The sequence below is a fragment of the Choloepus didactylus genome, chromosome 4 (genome assembly GCF_015220235.1).
Source record: "Choloepus didactylus isolate mChoDid1 chromosome 4, mChoDid1.pri, whole genome shotgun sequence".
In the NCBI taxonomy this organism is placed as follows: domain Eukaryota; kingdom Metazoa; phylum Chordata; class Mammalia; order Pilosa; family Megalonychidae; genus Choloepus; species Choloepus didactylus.
This window is the reverse complement of record NC_051310.1, coordinates 28,007,275-28,026,053: the sequence shown is the minus strand read 5'-3', so window position 1 is coordinate 28,026,053 and position 18,779 is coordinate 28,007,275. Positions and strand designations below refer to the sequence as shown.

The window sequence follows — 18,779 nt, the reverse complement described above, 5'->3', positions numbered from 1 at the left end:
TGTATCTTCCCTAAGAAGAAGGAGGTGGTGCCCAGCCCTACTTCCGGACTTTCATTCAGAATCAGACCCCAGAGCCTGGGGGAAAATAGCCAAAACAGAAACTAAGTAAGCCATACCTCCTTACACCAGTCAGGAACAACAGGCTGACAGATGCCACCTGCTGGGCAGATTAGGAAAAGCACAGTAGCTAGAGGCCTCACAGGGTGTGTCAATCTTCTAAGATACACCCTCAGGGAAACCTGATACTGAATATTGCCCTCTTCTGAGATCTGAGCCCATTGTGGGCTGGGAAAACCTGACTGGGGTAACCAAGGAAACCAGATGCCTAGACAACACAAAACTACAATCTACACTAAGAAAAACAAAGTTATGGCCCAGTCAAAGGAACAAACTTACACTTCAACTGAGATACAGGAATTGAAACAACTAATGCGATTTAAAAAGTTAAAAATTCAAAAAGTTTAAGGAAGATATGGCAAAAGAGATGAAGCATATAGTGAAAATACTGGGCGAACATAAGGTAGAAAGCAAAAGTTTGAAAAAACAACTGGTAGAACCTATGGAAATGAAAGGCACAACACAAGAGATGAAAGACACAATGGAGTAGAAGAAAAGAAATAACAAGGATTAAAGCAGAAATAAATGACATAGAGAACAAAAAAACAATAGAGAGGATAAATATCACCAAAAGTTGGTTCTTTGAGAAGATCAACAAGATTGACAAGCCCCTAGCTAGACTGACAAAATCAAAAAGAGAGAAGACCCATATAAACAAAATAATGAATGAAAAGGTGACATAACTGCAGATCCTGAAGAAATTAAAAAAATTATAAGAGGATATTATGAACAACTGTATGGCAATAAACTGGACAATGTAGAAGAAATGGACAATTTCCTGGAAACATATGAACAACCTAGACTGACCAGAGAAGAAATAGAAGAACTCAACCAACCCATCACAAGCAAAGAGACCCAATCAGTCATCAAAAATCTTCCCACAAATAAATGCCCAGGGCCAGATGGCTTCACAGGGGAATTCTACCAAACTTTCCAGAAAGAACTGACACCAATCTTACTCAAACTCTTTCAAAACATTGAAGAAAATGGAACACTACCTAACTCATTTTATGAAGCTAACATCAATCTAATACCAAAACCAGGCAAAGATGCTACAAAAAAGGAAAACTACCGGCCAATCTCCCTAATGAATATAGATGCAAAAATCCTCAACAAAATACTTGCAATTCGAATCCAAAGACACATTAAAAAAATCATACACCATGACCAAGTGGGGTTCATTCCAGGCATGCAAGGATGGTTCAACATAAGAAAAACAATCAATGTATTACAACACATTAAAAACTCAAAAGGGAAAAATCAATTGATCATCTCAATAGATGCTGAAAAAGCATTTGACAAAATCCAACATCCGTTTTTGATAAAAACACCTCAAAAGGTAGGAATTGAAGGAAACTTCCTCAACATGATAAAGAGCATATATGAAAAACCCACAGCCAGCATAGTACTCAATGGTGAGAGACTGAAAGCCTTCCCTCTAAGATCAGGAACAAGACAAGGATGCCCGCTGTCACCACTGTTATTCAACATTGTGCTGGAAGTGCTAGCCAGGGCAATCCGGCAAGACAAAGAAATAAAAGGCATCCAAATTGGAAAAGAAGAAGTAAAACTGTCATTGTTTGCAGACGATATGATCTTATATCTAGAAAACCCTGAGAAATCGACGATACAGCTACTAGAGCTGATAAACAAATTTAGCAAAGTAGCGGGATACAAGATTAATGCACATAAGTCAGTAATGTTTCTATATGCTAGAAATGAACAAACTGAAGAGACACTCAAGAAAAAGATACCATTTTCAATAGCAACTAAAAAAATAAAGTACCTAGGAATAAACTTAACCAAAGATGTAAAAGACCTATACAAAGAAAACTACATAACTCTACTAAAAGAAATAGAAGGGGACCTTAAAAGATGGAAAAATATTCCATGTTTATGGATAGGAAGGCTAAATGTCATTAAGATGTCAATTCTACCCAAACTCATCTACAGATTCAATGCAATCCCAATCAAAATTCCAACAACCTACTTTGCAGACTTGGAAAAGCTAGTTATCAAATTTATTTGGAAAGGGAAGATGCCTCGAATTGCTAAAGACACTCTAAAAAAGAAAAACGAAGTGGGAGGACTTACACTCCCTGACTTTGAAGCTTATTATAAAGCCACAGTTGCCAAAACAGCATGGTACTGGCACAAAGATAGACATATAGATCAATGGAATCGAATTGAGAATTCAGAGATAGACCCTCAGATCTATGGCCGACTGATCTTTGATAAGGCCCCCAAAGTCACTGAACTGAGCCATAATGGTCTTTTCAACAAATGGGGCTGGGAGAGTTGGATATCCATATCCAAAAGAATGAAAGAGGACCCCTACCTCACCCCCTACACAAAAATTAACTCAAAATGGACCAAAGATCTCAATATAAAAGAAAGTACCATAAAACTCCTAGAAGATAATGTAGGAAAACATCTTCAAGACCTTGTATTAGGCGGCCACTTCCTAGACTTTACACCCAAAGCACAAGCAACAAAAGAGAAAATAGATAAATGGGAACTCCTCAAGCTTAGAAGTTTCTGCACCTCAAAGGAATTTCTCAAAAAGGTAAAGAGGCAGCCAACTCAATGGGAAAAAATTTTTGGAAACCATGTATCTGACAAAAGACTGATATCTTGCATATACAAAGAAATCCTACAACTCAATGACAATAGTACAGACAGCCCAATTATAAAATGGGCAAAAGATATGAAAAGACAGTTCTCTGAAGAGGAAATACAAATGGCCAAGAAACATGAAAAAATGTTCAGCTTCACTAGCTATTAGAGAGATGCAAATTAAAACCACAAAGAGATACCATCTAACACCGGTTAGAATGGCTGCCATTAAACAAACAGGAAACTACAAATGCTGGAGGGGATGTGGAGAAATTGGAACTCTTATTCACTGTTGGTGGGACTGTATAATGGTTCAGCCACTCTGGAAGTCAGTCTGGCAGTTCCTTAGAAAACTAGATATAGAGCTACCATTCGATCCGGCGATTGCACTTCTCGGTATATACCCGGAAGATCGGAAAGCAGTGACACGAACAGATATCTGCACGCCAATGTTCATAGCAGCATTATTCACAATTGCCAAGAGATGGAAACAACCCAAATGTCCTTCAACAGATGAGTGGATAAATAAAATGTGGTATATACACACAATGGAATACTACGCGTCAGTAAGAAGGAACGATCTCGTGAAACATATGACAGCATGGATGAACCTTGAAGACATAATGCTGAGTGAAATAAGCCAGGCACAAAAAGAGAAATATTATATGCTACCACTAATGTGAACTTTCAAAAATGTAAAACAAATGGTTTATAATGTAGAATGTAGGGGAACTAGCAGTAGAGAGTAATTAAGGAAGGGGGAACAATATTCCAAGAAGAACAGATAAGCTTTTTAACGTTCTGGGGATGCCCAGAAATGACTATGGTCTGTTAATTTCTGATGGATATAGTAGGAACAAGTTCGCAGAAAGGTTGCTATATTATGTAACTTTCTTGGGGTAAAGTAGGAACAGGTTGGAAGTTAAGGAGTCATCTTAGGTTAGTTGTCTTTTTCTTACTCCCTTGTTATGGTCTCTTTGAAATGTTCTTTTATTGTATGTTTGTTTTCTTTTTAACTTTTTTTTTCATACAGTTGATTTAAAAAAGAAGGGAAAGTTAAAAAAAAAAAAAAAGAAAGAAAGAAAAACAAGGAAAAAAAAATGATGTAGTGCCCCCTTGAGGAGCCTGTGGAGAATGCAGGGATATTCGCCTACCCCACCTCCATGGTTGCTAACATGACCACAGACATAGGAGACTGGTGGTTTGATGGGTTGAGCCCTCTACCATAAGTTTTACCCTTGGGAAGACGGTTGCTGCAAAGGAGAGGCTAGGCCTCCCTATATTTGTGCCTAGGAGTCTCCTCCTGAATGCCTCTTTGTTGCTCAGATGTGGCCCTCTCTCTCTGGCTAGGCCAACTTGAAGGGTGGGATCACTGCCCTCCCCCCTGCGTGGGATCAGACACCCAGGGGAGTGAATCTCCCTGGCGGCGTGGAGTATGACTCCCGGGAGGAATGTGGACCCGGCATCGTGGGACGGAGGGCATCTTCTTGACCAGGAGGGGGATGTGAAGGGAAATGAAATGGGCTTCGGTGGCAGAGGGATTCCAAGACGAGCTGGGAGGTCACTCTGGTGGGCACTCTTATGCACACTTTAGACAACCCTTTTTAGGTTCTGAAGAATTGGGGTGGCTGGTGGTGGATACCTGAAACTGTCGGACTGCAGCCCAGAACCCATGAATCTCGAAGACAGATGTATAAAAATGTAGCTTATGAGGGGTGACAATGGGATTGGGAAAGCCATAAGGACCACACTCCACTTTGTCTAGTTTATGGATGGATGAGTAGAAAAATAGGGGAAGGAAACAAACAGACAAAGGTACCCAGTGTTCTTTTTTACTTCAATTGCTCTTTTTCACTCTAATTATTATTCTTGTTATTTTTGTGTGTGTGCTAATGAAGGTGTCAGGGATTGATTTAGGTGATGAATGTACAACTATGTAATGGTACTGTAAACAATCGAAAGTACGATTTGTTTTGTATGACTGCGTGGTATGTGAATATATCTCAATAAAATGATTAAAAAAAAAAAAAAAAAAAAAAGAAAAGCTAAGACAGGAGACCAGAGATATTTTGGAGAAAGCCACGGAAACCAGAAGCTAACCCTGGGAGACGACCAGCAGACTCCAGCCATGTGCCTTCCCATTTGACAGAGGAACCCCAGATGCCATTGGCCTTTCTTCAGAGAAGTTATCATCCAGTTGATGCCTTAATTGGGACATTCTCATGGCCTTATAACTGTAAATTTGTGAACAATAAACCCCCATTGTAAAAGCCAAAAAAAAAAAAAAAAAAAAAAAAAGACACAATGGAGACATACAACAGCAGATCTCAAGAGGCAGAAAAAAATACTCAGCAACAGGAGAACCAGATACCTGAAATCTAACACACAGAAGAACAGATACGTAAAAGAATGGAAAATTATGAACAATGTTTCAGGAAATTGAATGACAATATGAAACACATGAATGTATGTGTCATGGGTGTCCCAGAAGGAGAAGGGAAAAGGGGCAGAAGCAATAATAGAGGAAATAATCAACGAAAATTTCCCATCTCCTATGAAAGACATAAAATTACAGATCCAAGAAGCACAGCATACCCCAAACTGAATAGATCTGAATAGGCTTATGCCAAGACACTTAACAATCAGATTATCAAACGTCAAAGACAGAGAGAGAATCCTGAAAGCAGCAAGAGAAAAGCGATCCATCACATACAAAGAAAGTTTGATAAGACTCTGTGTGGATTTCTCAATAGAAACCATGGAGGCAAGAAAGTGGGGTGAAGTATTTGAGATACTGAAAGAGAAAAAATGCCAACCAAAAAAACCATATCTGGCAAAACTGTTCTTCAAATATGAGGGAGAGCTTAAAATATTCTCTGACAAACAGACAATGACAACCTTTGTGAACAAGATACTTGCTCTACAGGTAATACTAAAGGGAGTACTACAGACAGATAGGAAAAGACAGGAGGGAGAGGTTTGGAAAACAATTTTTGGTGATGGTGGCACAGAATGTAAGTACACTGAACAAAGATGACTGTGAGTATGGCTGAAAGAGGAAGGTTAGGAGCATGTGGGACACCAGAAGGAAAGAGGAAAGATAAAGACTGGGACCTGTATAACTTGGTGAAATCTAGAGTGCTCAACAATTATGATAAAATGTACAAATATGTTTTTTTATGAGGGAGAACAAATGAATGTCAACCTTGCAAGGTGTTAAAAATAGGGTAGTATTGGGGGAAAAATACAGTCAATGCAAACTAGAGACTATAATTAACAAAAACACTGTACTATGCTTCCTTTAATGTAACAAAGGCACTATACAAAAGCTAAATGCATGTAAGAGGGAGGCATAAGGGAGGGGTATGGGACTCTTGGCATCGGTGATGTTGTCTGACTCTTTATTCTATTTTAGTTTAAGGCTATCTTTCCTTTTGTTGCTTCCTAGCTGTAATTTTTTTTTCCTCTTTTTTCTTTTGTCTCTACCTTCATTGACTCTTCTTCTTTGTGAAAAAAATGGAGATGTCCTTATATAGATAGTGGTGACGGTGGTGAATACATAAGTATGTGACTATACAGGGAACCATCGATTATTTACTTAGGATGGTATGTATGGTGTGAACAAAACCGTCTTAAAAATAATGGGTTCACAGATTACACAGCTGTTAAGCGGCACTTCTGCCTGAGAATCTTGACCAGCACAACCTCTCATCCTTCTATTGCCACCTCTTTCCCCACTTATGACCTCCATGCCTTTATAATTCCTGGGCACCCCGACTCTCACGATTCTTTCTCCATCCCCCAAACCTCCTCTCCTTGAGAAATGCCTGGTTCAGATTTTTAACTTTCATCAAAACATGTCCCTTGCCTCAGGAGCTTCCTCTAAATTTCCGTTAGTAAATTCTAGTAAGCCATCTTTGTTAATGAGTGAATGTGGAATAGGTCAACCCCTTTCTAGTAATATTTATTCATTTTAACAACAGGACCTTCTGGAAACAATGATTTAACCTAAAAAAATGACTGATGGTGGAATTTCAGGCATTATGATTATCTGAGGATGGGCATTAGGCTGGTAGGGAGGACTTTTTCAACTCTGGCAACGGGAAAATGAGGGAGAAACAAGGGATGGTTTCAATAAAGGAAGCAGTTACTTAATTGGACAGTGTTCATTAGTGCCTTCATTAGCTGATTACCAACTTAGATTCATGATGTTGAAAAGTACTTAATTGTTCAGCTGCTCTAAACTCTTCCAGGAGTTCCTTTTACAGTAGGACCCTTTTCCCAAATGAGGAGAGGGAGAATGTCTGAGAAAAGTTCAAGGACTCAAATTTCACTACTTACTAGAGGACTTGCTGCATTCCAATTAAAAAAAAAATTTTATAAAAAAATAATTCCATCTCATTTGACTTTACATAAAGTGGAGGATACAAGCACGGTTTCAACCTTTTTAAAAAACTTTTAAATAACATTAACACTCATTTAGTAATAAAATCCACAACTTAAGAAAAAAATGGGTTAATGAAGAAACCTTGAGGACACTATATTGCGTGAAATAAATCAGACATATAAGGACAAATGTTGCAGGGTCTCACTGATAGGAACTAATTATAATATGTAAACTCATAGACATGAAATATAAATTACCAGGATATAGAACGAGGCTAAAGAATGGGGAGCAGTTGCTTATTATCCGCAGAATGTTCAAATAGGTTGAACTTAAGTGTCTGGAAATGGACAGAGGTGATGGCAGCACATTGCAAGAATAACTAACAGTGCTGAATGTGGTGGAAAGGGGAAGCTCAGAGTCATGCATGTCACCAGAAGGAAAGCTGGAGGTTAAAAGATGGGAATGTATAAAACAGTGAATCCTGTGGTAGACAATGTCCATGATTAATTGTACAAATACTAGAAATCTCTTTTGTGAACTAAAACAAATATATGACATTATAACAGAAGTTAATAATAGAGGGACATATAGGAAAAAAATATACCTATTGCAAACTATATACTACAGTTAGTAGTATTTTAACATTATTTCATCAACAGTAACAAATGTACTAAACCAATACTAATGAGTCAATAATGTGGGGGAGGGGGGTAGTTAGGGGTATAGGAGGATTTGAGTTTCCTTTTTTTTGTCTTTATTTCTTTTCTGGAGTAATGAAAATGTTCTAAAAATTAAAAAAAAATTAATTGTCATGATGGATGCACAGCTGTATGATAGTACTGTGGGCAACTGTACACTTTGGATCTTTGGATAATTGTATGGTATGTGAACAATCGCAATTAAAAAAAACACACAAAAAAAGAAGGACCCCTACCTCATACCTTATACAAAAATCAACTCAAAATGGACCAAAGACCTAAATATAAGAGGTGGGCCTATAAAACTCCTAGAAGAAAACATAGGGAAGTATCTTTAGGATCCTGTTTTAGGCAATGGTTTCTTAGACTTTACATCCAAAGCACAAGCAACAAAAGAAAAAAACAGAAAATGGGACTTTATCAAAATTAAAAACTTTTGCCCTCCTAAGGATTTTATCATGAAAGTAAAATGACCACCTACATAATGGGAGAAGGCACTGGGAAACCATGTATCTGATAAAGCTTTAATATCCAGAATATATAAAGAATTCTTTCAACTTAACAAAAAGAAAAACAACCCATGAAAAAATGGGCTAATGACTTGAATAGGTATCTCTCCAAAGAATGGTCAGAAAGCAGATGAAAAGATGCCTGACATCATTAGCTATTAGGGAAATGCGAATCAAAACCAGAATGATATACCATTTCACACCAATTAGGGTGGCTGTTAATAAAAAACAGAAAATAATAAGGGCTAGAGAGGATGTGGAAAAAAAGGTACACTCATTTGTTTCTGGTGGCAATGTAAAATGGCACAGCTGCTGTGAAAGACAGTTTGGTGGTTCCTCAGAAAGCTAAGTACAGAACTACCATATGACCCAGCAAGAATTGAAAGCAGGGACTCGAATAGGTATTTGCACACCTATGTTCAAAGCAGTATTATTCACAATTGCCAAAAGATGGAAGCAATCCAAGTGACCATCAACTGATGAATGGATAAATAAAATGTGGCATATACATACAATAGAATAGTATTCAGCTGTAAAAAGAAATGAAGTCCTGATACATGCCACAACATGGGTGAATCTTGAAGACACCAATTTGAGTGAAATAAGCCAGACATAAAAGGACAGATATTCTATGAGTTCACTGATTTGAAATAATTAGAATAAGCACTCATGGATTCTGTTCACAGGTAGGGTACGTAGGCTTTCAGGGTTCCTATTTGGAAAGATGGGAAATATTTTGGAAATGGATAGTGGTGATGATAACAGAAAATTTTGAAGGTAATTAACAGCGCTAAATATATACATATATCTGAATGTGGTTAAAAGGGAAAATCTTTTGTATATATGGTAATAGAATAAAAAAAAAAAAAATCCATGAACTACACTACACAGTCAACCCGAAGTTAAACCATGGTCTATAATTAATAGCATAATTATAAAAACATGCTATCATCAATTGCAATGCAAGGTGTTAATAACTGACTGGTCTATAGGAATCCAGTATTTTATGAATGATTGTTCTATAAACCCACAATTTCTCCAATAATGGAAATGGAAAAAAATTTTAAAAAAGAAATCTCTCAATGAAATTTAAACAGAGACTTAATATTCAACAATTTTGTCCCTAAACAAAAATTCACTTCTTGTTGGAAGATTTTTTCCTAGTCAATTCATTCAGATGCAACACATTTATATAAGCATGTTCAACAATTTCTGGCAAGAGTTGGTTATAAACAATAAACTTATCTATAAACAATAAACCTACTTATCAAAATAATAGTAATATGGTACATATTTCAATATACTGAGTCAAAGTCCTTACCATGTCCGCAGCTTTCTTAAAGTAGTGAAGCGCTGTCTCATTACTCTGTGGCACAATATCACTTCCCTCTGAATACATCTGAAAAACAGAACCCCAGTTTCATTAAGATCTGTAACCTTCTTGCATTTTTTTCCTACCTCAGCTCATTCTGATTTTTGTCGGATCTCATGAAATCTTTCAATAAAGTTTAGAATTCCCTATAGGATACTTTAAAACGAAATATCCTTTAAAACAAACATTTTTATATTATTATATATTCTATGTCATATAAAATTTATGAATTAGTCTATAAACATGTACACATAAAATCAGTTCACAGATCAGTGTCAGGAGAAGAAATCTTTAACCCCAAGACAATCTTTTTATACTCTCTCACTCTATCCCATGGTTTGATAAATTGCTTGGATTAATGATTAAATAAGGGAAAGGAGAGCCGTTAGCTCTTTCTCCTCTATGCCTCCTTTCCCCAGGATAAGATAAAGGCTGGGTCTCAAGTTCAGGAAAAAAAAAATAACTAAAAGATTATTTAAAAAGGTTTCAAACTCCAAACTTTTAGAGTACCATGCATAAAACACCATGAAGGGCCAAGAAAAAGGAAAACAGAATGACCAATACTGTTTTTATCCATGTACACACTAAGGAAATTATGAACAAAATCACTGTTTTGAGATCACAATAATTAATACTTCAGAGCAAGAACCAAAAGGACTGCAATGAAAAGTTCTCAAACGCTTAATAAAAATAGATGGGGGAATAGCAATTCCTATGCTTTAATATTAGGTTGGAATGTTTAAATGTAAAGTTGCCAAGTCCCAGTTAACTATTTGTAATCCTGTGGCAAATACTGATTAGATTTTCCTATATGTATTAACCTTTGAGACATATCCTATCTGAACCTCCTTACCTTAGGATTTGGTTAGACATGAAAATACTCACTGGTTTACACTGCATTAATTTTTGAAATAATGATAAAGGAAGTTCTGAAATTGTGCCATGACATATGGAATCTATTTATTAAGTCTCTGGACTTAAGTGGATTGAGAAGTGGGTGATGGCCATTATATTTAATTTAGGGCAATCAGAACATCTTCAGGTAATTTTCAACAAACAATAATTGTCTCTATTCTACCTGGAAGGAAACAGGCAATTATAACAGACTTTGCAAAACATATATAGTATAAAGAATAAAATCCTCATTGTGGTGGTTTGAAGCTGTATGTATCCCAGAAAAACATGTTCTTATACCTAATCCACTGTAAGGAGAACCTTTTGTAAAGATGTGGCCCAACTCAATCAGGACAGGTCTTAATATTATTACTGTAGTCCTTTGTAAGAGGAACGAATTTCAGACAGAGGAAGAGAAACCACAGAGGAAGCAGCCAGAAACTGAGCATCAACAGAAACTGGAAGAGAAGGGAAAGGCCAGGAGAGGCCGCCATGTGCCTAGCCATGTGACAACATAAGGGTCAAGGATCTCCAGCAGCCAGCCCCAGAATTGCAGTCTTTAGGGAGAAAGCATCACTTTGATGATGCCTTGATTTGGACATTTCCTAACCTCAAAACTGTAAGCAAATAAATTCCCATTGTTTAACCTGACCCATTTCATGGTATTCACTTGAGCAGCCAAGGAAACTAAAACACTCATTATTCTACATAATACAAACAAGTAGGAGCTCAGATCATAATAGCTAATTTCAACAGAGAATTAACATACTGATGGGCTAATTTTACATTGCCTAAGAAAATGGCTCAAAATAGCATTTACCTTAAGACAAAATATAATATTTTTGGATTGGAAATTTTATTTACAATTTATTTATGATAACTTGTAAATCCTGAATACAATCTGTGGTTATTACGCGAATTCCTCACTGTGGCATAACACTTTCACTCAGGATGTACAGTACCTTTCCCAAGAAGGCCATAGCATGTGAATTACCAGCATTTGCCGCTAAATTGAAGTAGTCAAATGCTCTCTGTGAGAAAGAATTTATGAAATTAATTAGTTTTTAACAGAATCCCCTTAGCTTTTAACCAAAATAATTATTTCAGGAACACTTAAAAACATCTTGTTATATTGCAGTGCCTTTAAAAAGAACATCATCCTGTTATCAATATTTCAAAATAGAAATCAGTACAATCCAGAAGTTTTATTTTATCAGATAGCTGCATAAAGGTACCATTTATCCTTAAGTCATTTCATAGTTACAGACACAAAGAAATTTCTTTTGTTTCCTAAACTTAAGAGCCAAGAAGACTTCTGATATTTACAGGCAATGTGAACGTCAGGCTGCTTAAAAGACTTCTAATGGCAGCTCGACTTCTTTTCTCTCTACCAAATAGTCTGGGAGAAAAGGAGAAACTAAGTAGCCTTTACAAGGCATGGAACATATTTCATACTTATCTAAAGGAATACATTTTCCTTTTCATACTTCTATCACATACGGAAACCGAGACCCTGTATGTTTCTTTTTCTGGTAGAACTGAGAACTAGGTTTTAGAATTAATAAAATCTATCCCACCACTATGAGGTACATTTACATTTTTATTCTTCAGCTTCCTCAGGGGTTAGTTAGATTCTGGAAGCTCATTTGATGGGTGTCTACATAACACAAACTTGATACTGCCATTGACTTAGCAAGAAACACACCTCGAGCATCATTTCTGCAACACGAAGTGCAAAGCCCTAGGAGCAGGGAAGTTACCTGATGGTTTTGTTCCACTCCACGCCCTCCATGAAGATGCAGTTGTCCTAGACCAACCTGAAAGTTAACAAATAAGGCATGCAATTAAAATTGGACCATCAGGAAAGTACATGATCATGTAAAAGTTTCTGTCCATGGCTCAACAAAGTAAAGATTTAGTCTTAACTCCGAAGATATTACTCTACTCTAATTAATCTAAAATATTTAAAAACTATCTACTTTTAAATACAAATTATCCTTCAGAAATGGAGGTGAAATAAAGGCATGTCCAGAAAACCAAAAATCAAATTTGTCACCAAAGGACATGCTCTAAAGGAAATACTAAGGGGTATTCTTCAGGCAGAAGGAAAATTATCCTGGGAAGCTTGAAGATGTGGTAAGAAATAAAGAGCAACTGAAAACAAATTTGTGAGTAAATCTAAATTATTTATGGATAGCATAAAATAATAATGTCTTGTGGGGTTCAAAAATATATAGAATTAAAACATGCACAGAGTACTCTAAGGTCTCTGCATTGTCCAGGAAATGGTAAAAGTGCTCATTCTTATTAGATTTTGGTAAGTCAAGGATATTTGCGTGATCTCCAGGATAAACACTAAAATAGTAGTAAAAGAATGTCTAACTACCAAGTTAGTAGAGAGGAAGAGATGCAATAAATAGCAAAAAGCATTCAAATCCAAAGAGGGCAAGAGAAGAGAGAAAAAGGAACATGGAAAAGCTGGAGAAACAGAAAGCAAGTAAGGTGGAAGAGTTAACCCAAATGTATCATTAATTACTCTAAAAAGAAGACTCCCAGAATGGATGAAAAATAAAAGCAATCATATAATGCTTACAAGAGACACATCTTAAACATAAGAAGGTTGAAAGTAAAAGACAATCCATGTAAATACTAACTGAAAGAAAGTAGTATAGCTATACTCAAATAAGACAGTACAATTGAAAGCAAAAAACATTTCCACAGATAAAGTAGGGCATTTCACGATATATAGCAACTGAATTACATCTACATGAAAAAACATAAATTAAACTCACAAACATAATGTTGCACAAAAGAGGTCAAATACGAAAGAATGCTGTCTGATTCCATTTACATAAAGGTGAAAAACAGGCCACACCAGTGTTAGAAGTCAGCTGAGTGGGCAACCTTTGGGGAGGAGGAAGTGTTCATGATGAGGGGGCTCAAGGAGGCTAGTTATGCTACACAAGATGCTCACTTTGTGATAATTCATTGAGCTTTACACTCAAGATGTGTGTACATTTCTGTAAATGTCATAATTCAATAAAGATTTAAAAAAGGAAAAGAAAATGATATACTGTACTACACTGATTTTTTAAGTTGAGCTTTCCACTTAATACAGTGAGATTAGTTTTCAACAATACTAAGTAGTAGCTACACGATTTTTAACGGCTATATAGTATTCCATTGTATCGAAACATCATATTCAAGCTGGACAATTTCCTATCATTAAACATTTACACTGTTTTGAATTTTAATTGGTTTCTAATATAAAGAAAGATGTTTAGGGATAAGATCACTTTTTCCCATGAGCTAAGATCTGGATCTACCTTTCACTGTAGTTTCTTTTTTTTTTTTTTTTTTAATTTAAGACTCTCTTCTGTTAGTCTGAAAATTATTGTTCTTGTAAGTATCTATTGCTCATCTCTATGTATTTCTAAATCAGAAAAAAATGATAGATGTGGAAGTTCTTTTTATTGTCATATCATCAAAATAACCTCAGAAGCAGCAAATTAAACACGGTACTTTTACGGACATGATAAAATTCACATTAAATAAGCCTTGTTCTGTCCCTGACCTTGAGAAAATTGTGATCTCAGATAAGCAAATGAAACATGAAAAGTAATCAACTCTAAAGAGAATCTGAAATTCCAAATGTTCCATTCTTAGAGAAAGTGACAGCTTCTGTCCTCGGTGATGCCAGTAAGAGCCTTTATCATCAATATGGTTAATACTGCTCCTTTTAACCTGTGGTCTTCAACTGCAGGTACCTTAGATTCAGGTGGTGAGTTTTTAAGACTTATTAAGGCCTAGGCCCAACCCCACACCATTCCAAATGGAATCTCTTGAGAGTATGGTGTTCGTGGTATTTTTTTTAATGCTCCTCAGGTGATTCTAATATGTAGCTAATAATTGCACAGTGCAATGAAAATCTTCATTTATGAATATAAATGCTTGCCCCAGAGATGGAAAAACAAAATGCAGTAAGACATTCCCTGAGATGTGTAAACATACCTGTGCCTGTACATCACCTTTTTCAGCTAGGAACTGGTAATACTGAATCAAATCTTCTTCTAGCATTCCACTGTTCATTCCTGGATTTTCCACCTCATCAGGCAGCCGTATTCTCTGTACTACTGAGCCTCCTGTCAGTGAGATATCACTAGCAACTGAAATAGGGTGACAAAGTAATAACATGGAGGAAAGTCAGAAAGCTTGGCCCAGAGAGATAAGTACAGTACAATTCTAGCTGCCAAATGCTATCAGAGACTATGTATTAAAGAAAACAATTTCTATAATAGCCTATGGATTAGAAAATAGCAATCTATTAGTAAATCAGATTTTTCTACCACATTTTATAAGTGGAAGTTTAAGGTTAAAAAATATTCTTCAATAAACTAGCATAAAGATGATTTCACTTAAAATAGCCATTCAAGATATTTCAAATTGTATAAGAATAGATATGATTAAAATTAATTCTGAATATATTTTTTTCCCTAAAAGGTGAAAGGAAAAAAATAAATACCATGATTGGCAACAAGACGATAATGAGTCAATGCGGATTCACAACTCTGGAGGACTCCGATCCCAGCCCAGTATCGGTAACCCTATAAAACAACTTCAAGTGAGAAGACAGCAGTTTCACATGCTTCACTGGCATTCTTCTTGCAACAAAGAAATGAGATAACCAGAATGTTATGTTGTTGTCCTTTGATCTAAGTACACTAATGACATTTAGCTTGAGTTTTAAGTTTTGAGGTAATTTATTCAGCAACTTGAACAACCAGACTGGTTAAGAACTAGAAAACAAATAATAAAGTTCCTAGAGCAATCAAAATAGATACCATGAATTTTATGTAAGAAGTGTGCACATCTCATGAGAAAATTACTTAAATTCTCATTTAGAACTGATTTTGGTCTTATTTTAGACACATTTTTAACAAAAATGGGTTAATCTTCCAAACTAGCAAAGCAGCAGCAGCAAATTAGCAAAATAAGGGAAGACAAGAAACTACTAAAAGCAGGCACAGTGACCCCAGGAATAAGTGACTTCAGAATAAGTGGGGAGACAGCTAATCATGAAGAGCAGAAAACAGAAAGTAGAGCTATCTGAAGTCATTCGGCACAGACTCCCTATTTTTAACAATCTTTGGAGCATTACTCTATAATATGCATAATATTTAATGTCCTTATTATTTAAGTAGCCACTGTTTAAGACTGATAAATAATATAATTTTAAAAAAGACTCCTACAAAAAATATTTAACATACTTTTACCATACAAAAATGGTTTTATATTTCCTGAAAATTCAACTACAGGGAACTTTTTAACTACTGTTTGAGGAATAAATATGTTACTGTAAATTAAACAAACAAAACAAACTTCAAAATCAGTGAGGAATGTTTCAGAAAGTTAAAGCAACACCTTTGCTTTGAACCTGCTTAAAATCCTTTAGTAGTTTACTACGGTAACAGAATAAAGCCCAAGCTCCTCAGCATGATTTATAGCCCTTTTAAATGATTCCCTACCCACCCTGCTCATGAACTACCTGGCATTTGATTCTCTGGCTACACTAAAGTGTTTGTACTTTCTTGCAAATACCACATTCCCTTTTCTCTGTCCTTTTTCATATATTATTCCTGCTGTCTCAGCACCCTTTTCCTACTTTTCTCACTAACTACTCCTATTATCTTTCCGGAACACTTTAGTTGCTTCTTTTCTCAGAAGCATCTCCTTAAACCCACCTCTCTTCCAATCCCAGGGTGGGTTAGGTGCCTTTCTGGGTGAGCCTCAACATTCTCACACTGCATTGCAATGGTCTCCTTGTTTTCCTTTCTGGACTGTAAGCTTATGGAGGGCAGGGACAATACCTTATCGAAATCCAGTAACTAGCAGACAATAAGCATTCAATAAATATTTACTGAATACATGTGGGGAAAATTATTTAGGATCCATCCAATTAGCCAGAAAACTAGATTTTCCTTCTTTGTTAAGTCTTATATCCCATCAGTGACCAGGGTTTTAGATTCAGCTCCTATCCCTGTCTCTTTCTTTCCAGCTTTTTGACTGGTTTCTCTGCTTTCAGTCTCATTTCTGTTCAATCTACCTTTTACATTCCTGCATGAATGAACTTAACATATTCATTTGGAACACGGTAACATGGGTCAGAGGTAATGTGACTTACCCAAAATCAGTTTATATATAAAAAAAAAAAGGCAGGTGAAACACCTTAGCAGAAATGAATCTGGTGGAAAGATTCCACATTTACTTCTAATTAAATAATAAATGCTATCAGATAACACATAAAAGATACACATTAAGTCCTTTAAAGGATACAGTTCTTTGTATAGTAAGTCCTTTACCAATTTAAATGCAAAACCTCTGACAACCCAATCTAAAAAAATAATTCTGACAAAAAAATCCAACTTAAAGAAAAAAAAAGAGCCATTTCTCAGATTTCTAATTCTAAGGGCAATCAGCCAAACTAATCATTTGAAAAGAAAACTGTGGATTCTATAAATTTTCATCCACTTGTAGATTAAATTTGTTATAACCATTAACAAGAATTTAAAGGATGTTCAACTGAATACTTGGTCTTAAATAATATAAAAGCAAATATCAATCACGAAGACTGGAAAAGTTGTGGCCCTTGTAAATCATAAATTCTTCCGCTTCTCAATGTTATCAGCCTTGACTTGTCTTACTTACCAAAATCATGTGGGCTATTAGATTGCCCCCAAGAGCTCCAAAAGTGTAATATACAAGAGCCTGTGAAAGAAAAAAATATGCTTAACTGAACATAGGCATATATTTATCCTATTGAAATCCAGTATCTAATGAAATTTTAATAGCATTACCTTAGCCTGGCTTGAATTAACACCAAGTCCAGAGGCATAGAGAAAGCCAAGAGCCTGAAATTGAATGATAAAAGTAAGAATTCTTTTTTTTGGTGAAAGTTTAACCTAAGACAGACAGAGTTTTATGTACTACGAAAAGATACAAGTCTTTAGTTGCTGAAAGATTTGAACTGTGCAAGTATGCACAACTGCGGAATTAAAGAGTCTCTGAAATGCTGTCAGGGTTTTCCAAATTACATAATGAAATATAACTTTAAATAGGTCTAGAAGTTTAGCTTCAAGATTTAATAAAATATTAACCAGAAAAATAAAGCTGAACGCACAAACATAACTCTGACTTCATCTTTAAAGCACCTGAAATGAAGACAAAACGAGTCCTATTGCATTGCATCAATATATTGTTTATCCATGAAGAGTGGGATACAATATGAAAATGAACAAGAGATGTCAAGATAAAGTATCCTAGGAACAAAAAGAGGCAGCCAGGGGTCAAGTTGAAGGATTCAGGGAGAAAAGTCACTTTACAAGGCTAGAGAACACACGATTTTCTGAAAACACAAAAACAAAAACAAAAACAAAATTCACTGGTAAGATTCTACCCTTTGCCTTAAATTGGATCATTCTTGATGAAATGGAAGTGTAAGCTAAAGCTATAAAGGCAAGTGTGGCAGGGATCCTAGTGTGCATCAAATATACATGAACACCTCTACATTTTTCAGCCTCCTTTGTAGCTAGGTAGGGCAATGCTCTGGGATGTGGTTGTAAGCGCCATAAGCCATTTTTACATCTGGCCCTTAAAAACATCCCAGAGATTCCTCTGGCTCTCTCTTCTCCTTTCATAATGGCTTGAAAGCACCATGTTCCAGCTGGTATAGCTACATGATGGAAGCAACCTATAACCCTGAGCTACCTCTTGGAAGAGAATGATGCAGGCAGGAAAGCTGAATCAAGCCTGGCCTGGCAAGAAACAACACTGTAGTGTTAAGTCATTGTGACAATGGAGAGAGTGCTTTACAATGTTTAAAGCACTGCAGCATTATAAGGCTCTATTATTAGAAGGAAAAGATGCTTTATAAAGTAGAACTATTCTTCAGAGCAGAATGCCTCTAAAGATAAAGATATTTGTGTGCATTTGAAATAAACTGATTTATGTAAGAGGGGATAAAAAGCTTTGAAAACAAATGGGAGAAACTGAGATACAATCCGTATATAAATACAGAGAATTGCAGACTGGTTAGGTATTCAGTCCTATAGAAAACAATGGTCAAGCTTCCTGTCATTGCTTAAATAGTCTGAAAACAGATTTCTTCTAACCATGGTTAGAAATTCTGT

At 36.0% G+C, this 18,779-nt stretch overlaps 1 protein-coding gene across 1 annotated transcript in view; it reads right to left on the bottom strand.

The window, feature by feature from the left end:
- Nucleotides 1-18,779, bottom strand: part of SEL1L (SEL1L adaptor subunit of ERAD E3 ubiquitin ligase) — a 76,425-nt gene that overhangs the window by 24,104 nt on the left and 33,542 nt on the right. The window contains exons 7-13 of the mRNA XM_037832139.1: nucleotides 17,448-17,501; nucleotides 17,299-17,358; nucleotides 15,116-15,197; nucleotides 14,605-14,759; nucleotides 12,354-12,410; nucleotides 11,556-11,624; nucleotides 9,649-9,726 (exon numbers count right to left, since the gene is read on the bottom strand). Coding sequence (XP_037688067.1) covers nucleotides 9,649-9,726; nucleotides 11,556-11,624; nucleotides 12,354-12,410; nucleotides 14,605-14,759; nucleotides 15,116-15,197; nucleotides 17,299-17,358; nucleotides 17,448-17,501 — 555 coding nt within the window. The remainder of the gene's footprint in view (nucleotides 1-9,648; nucleotides 9,727-11,555; nucleotides 11,625-12,353; nucleotides 12,411-14,604; nucleotides 14,760-15,115; nucleotides 15,198-17,298; nucleotides 17,359-17,447; nucleotides 17,502-18,779) is intronic.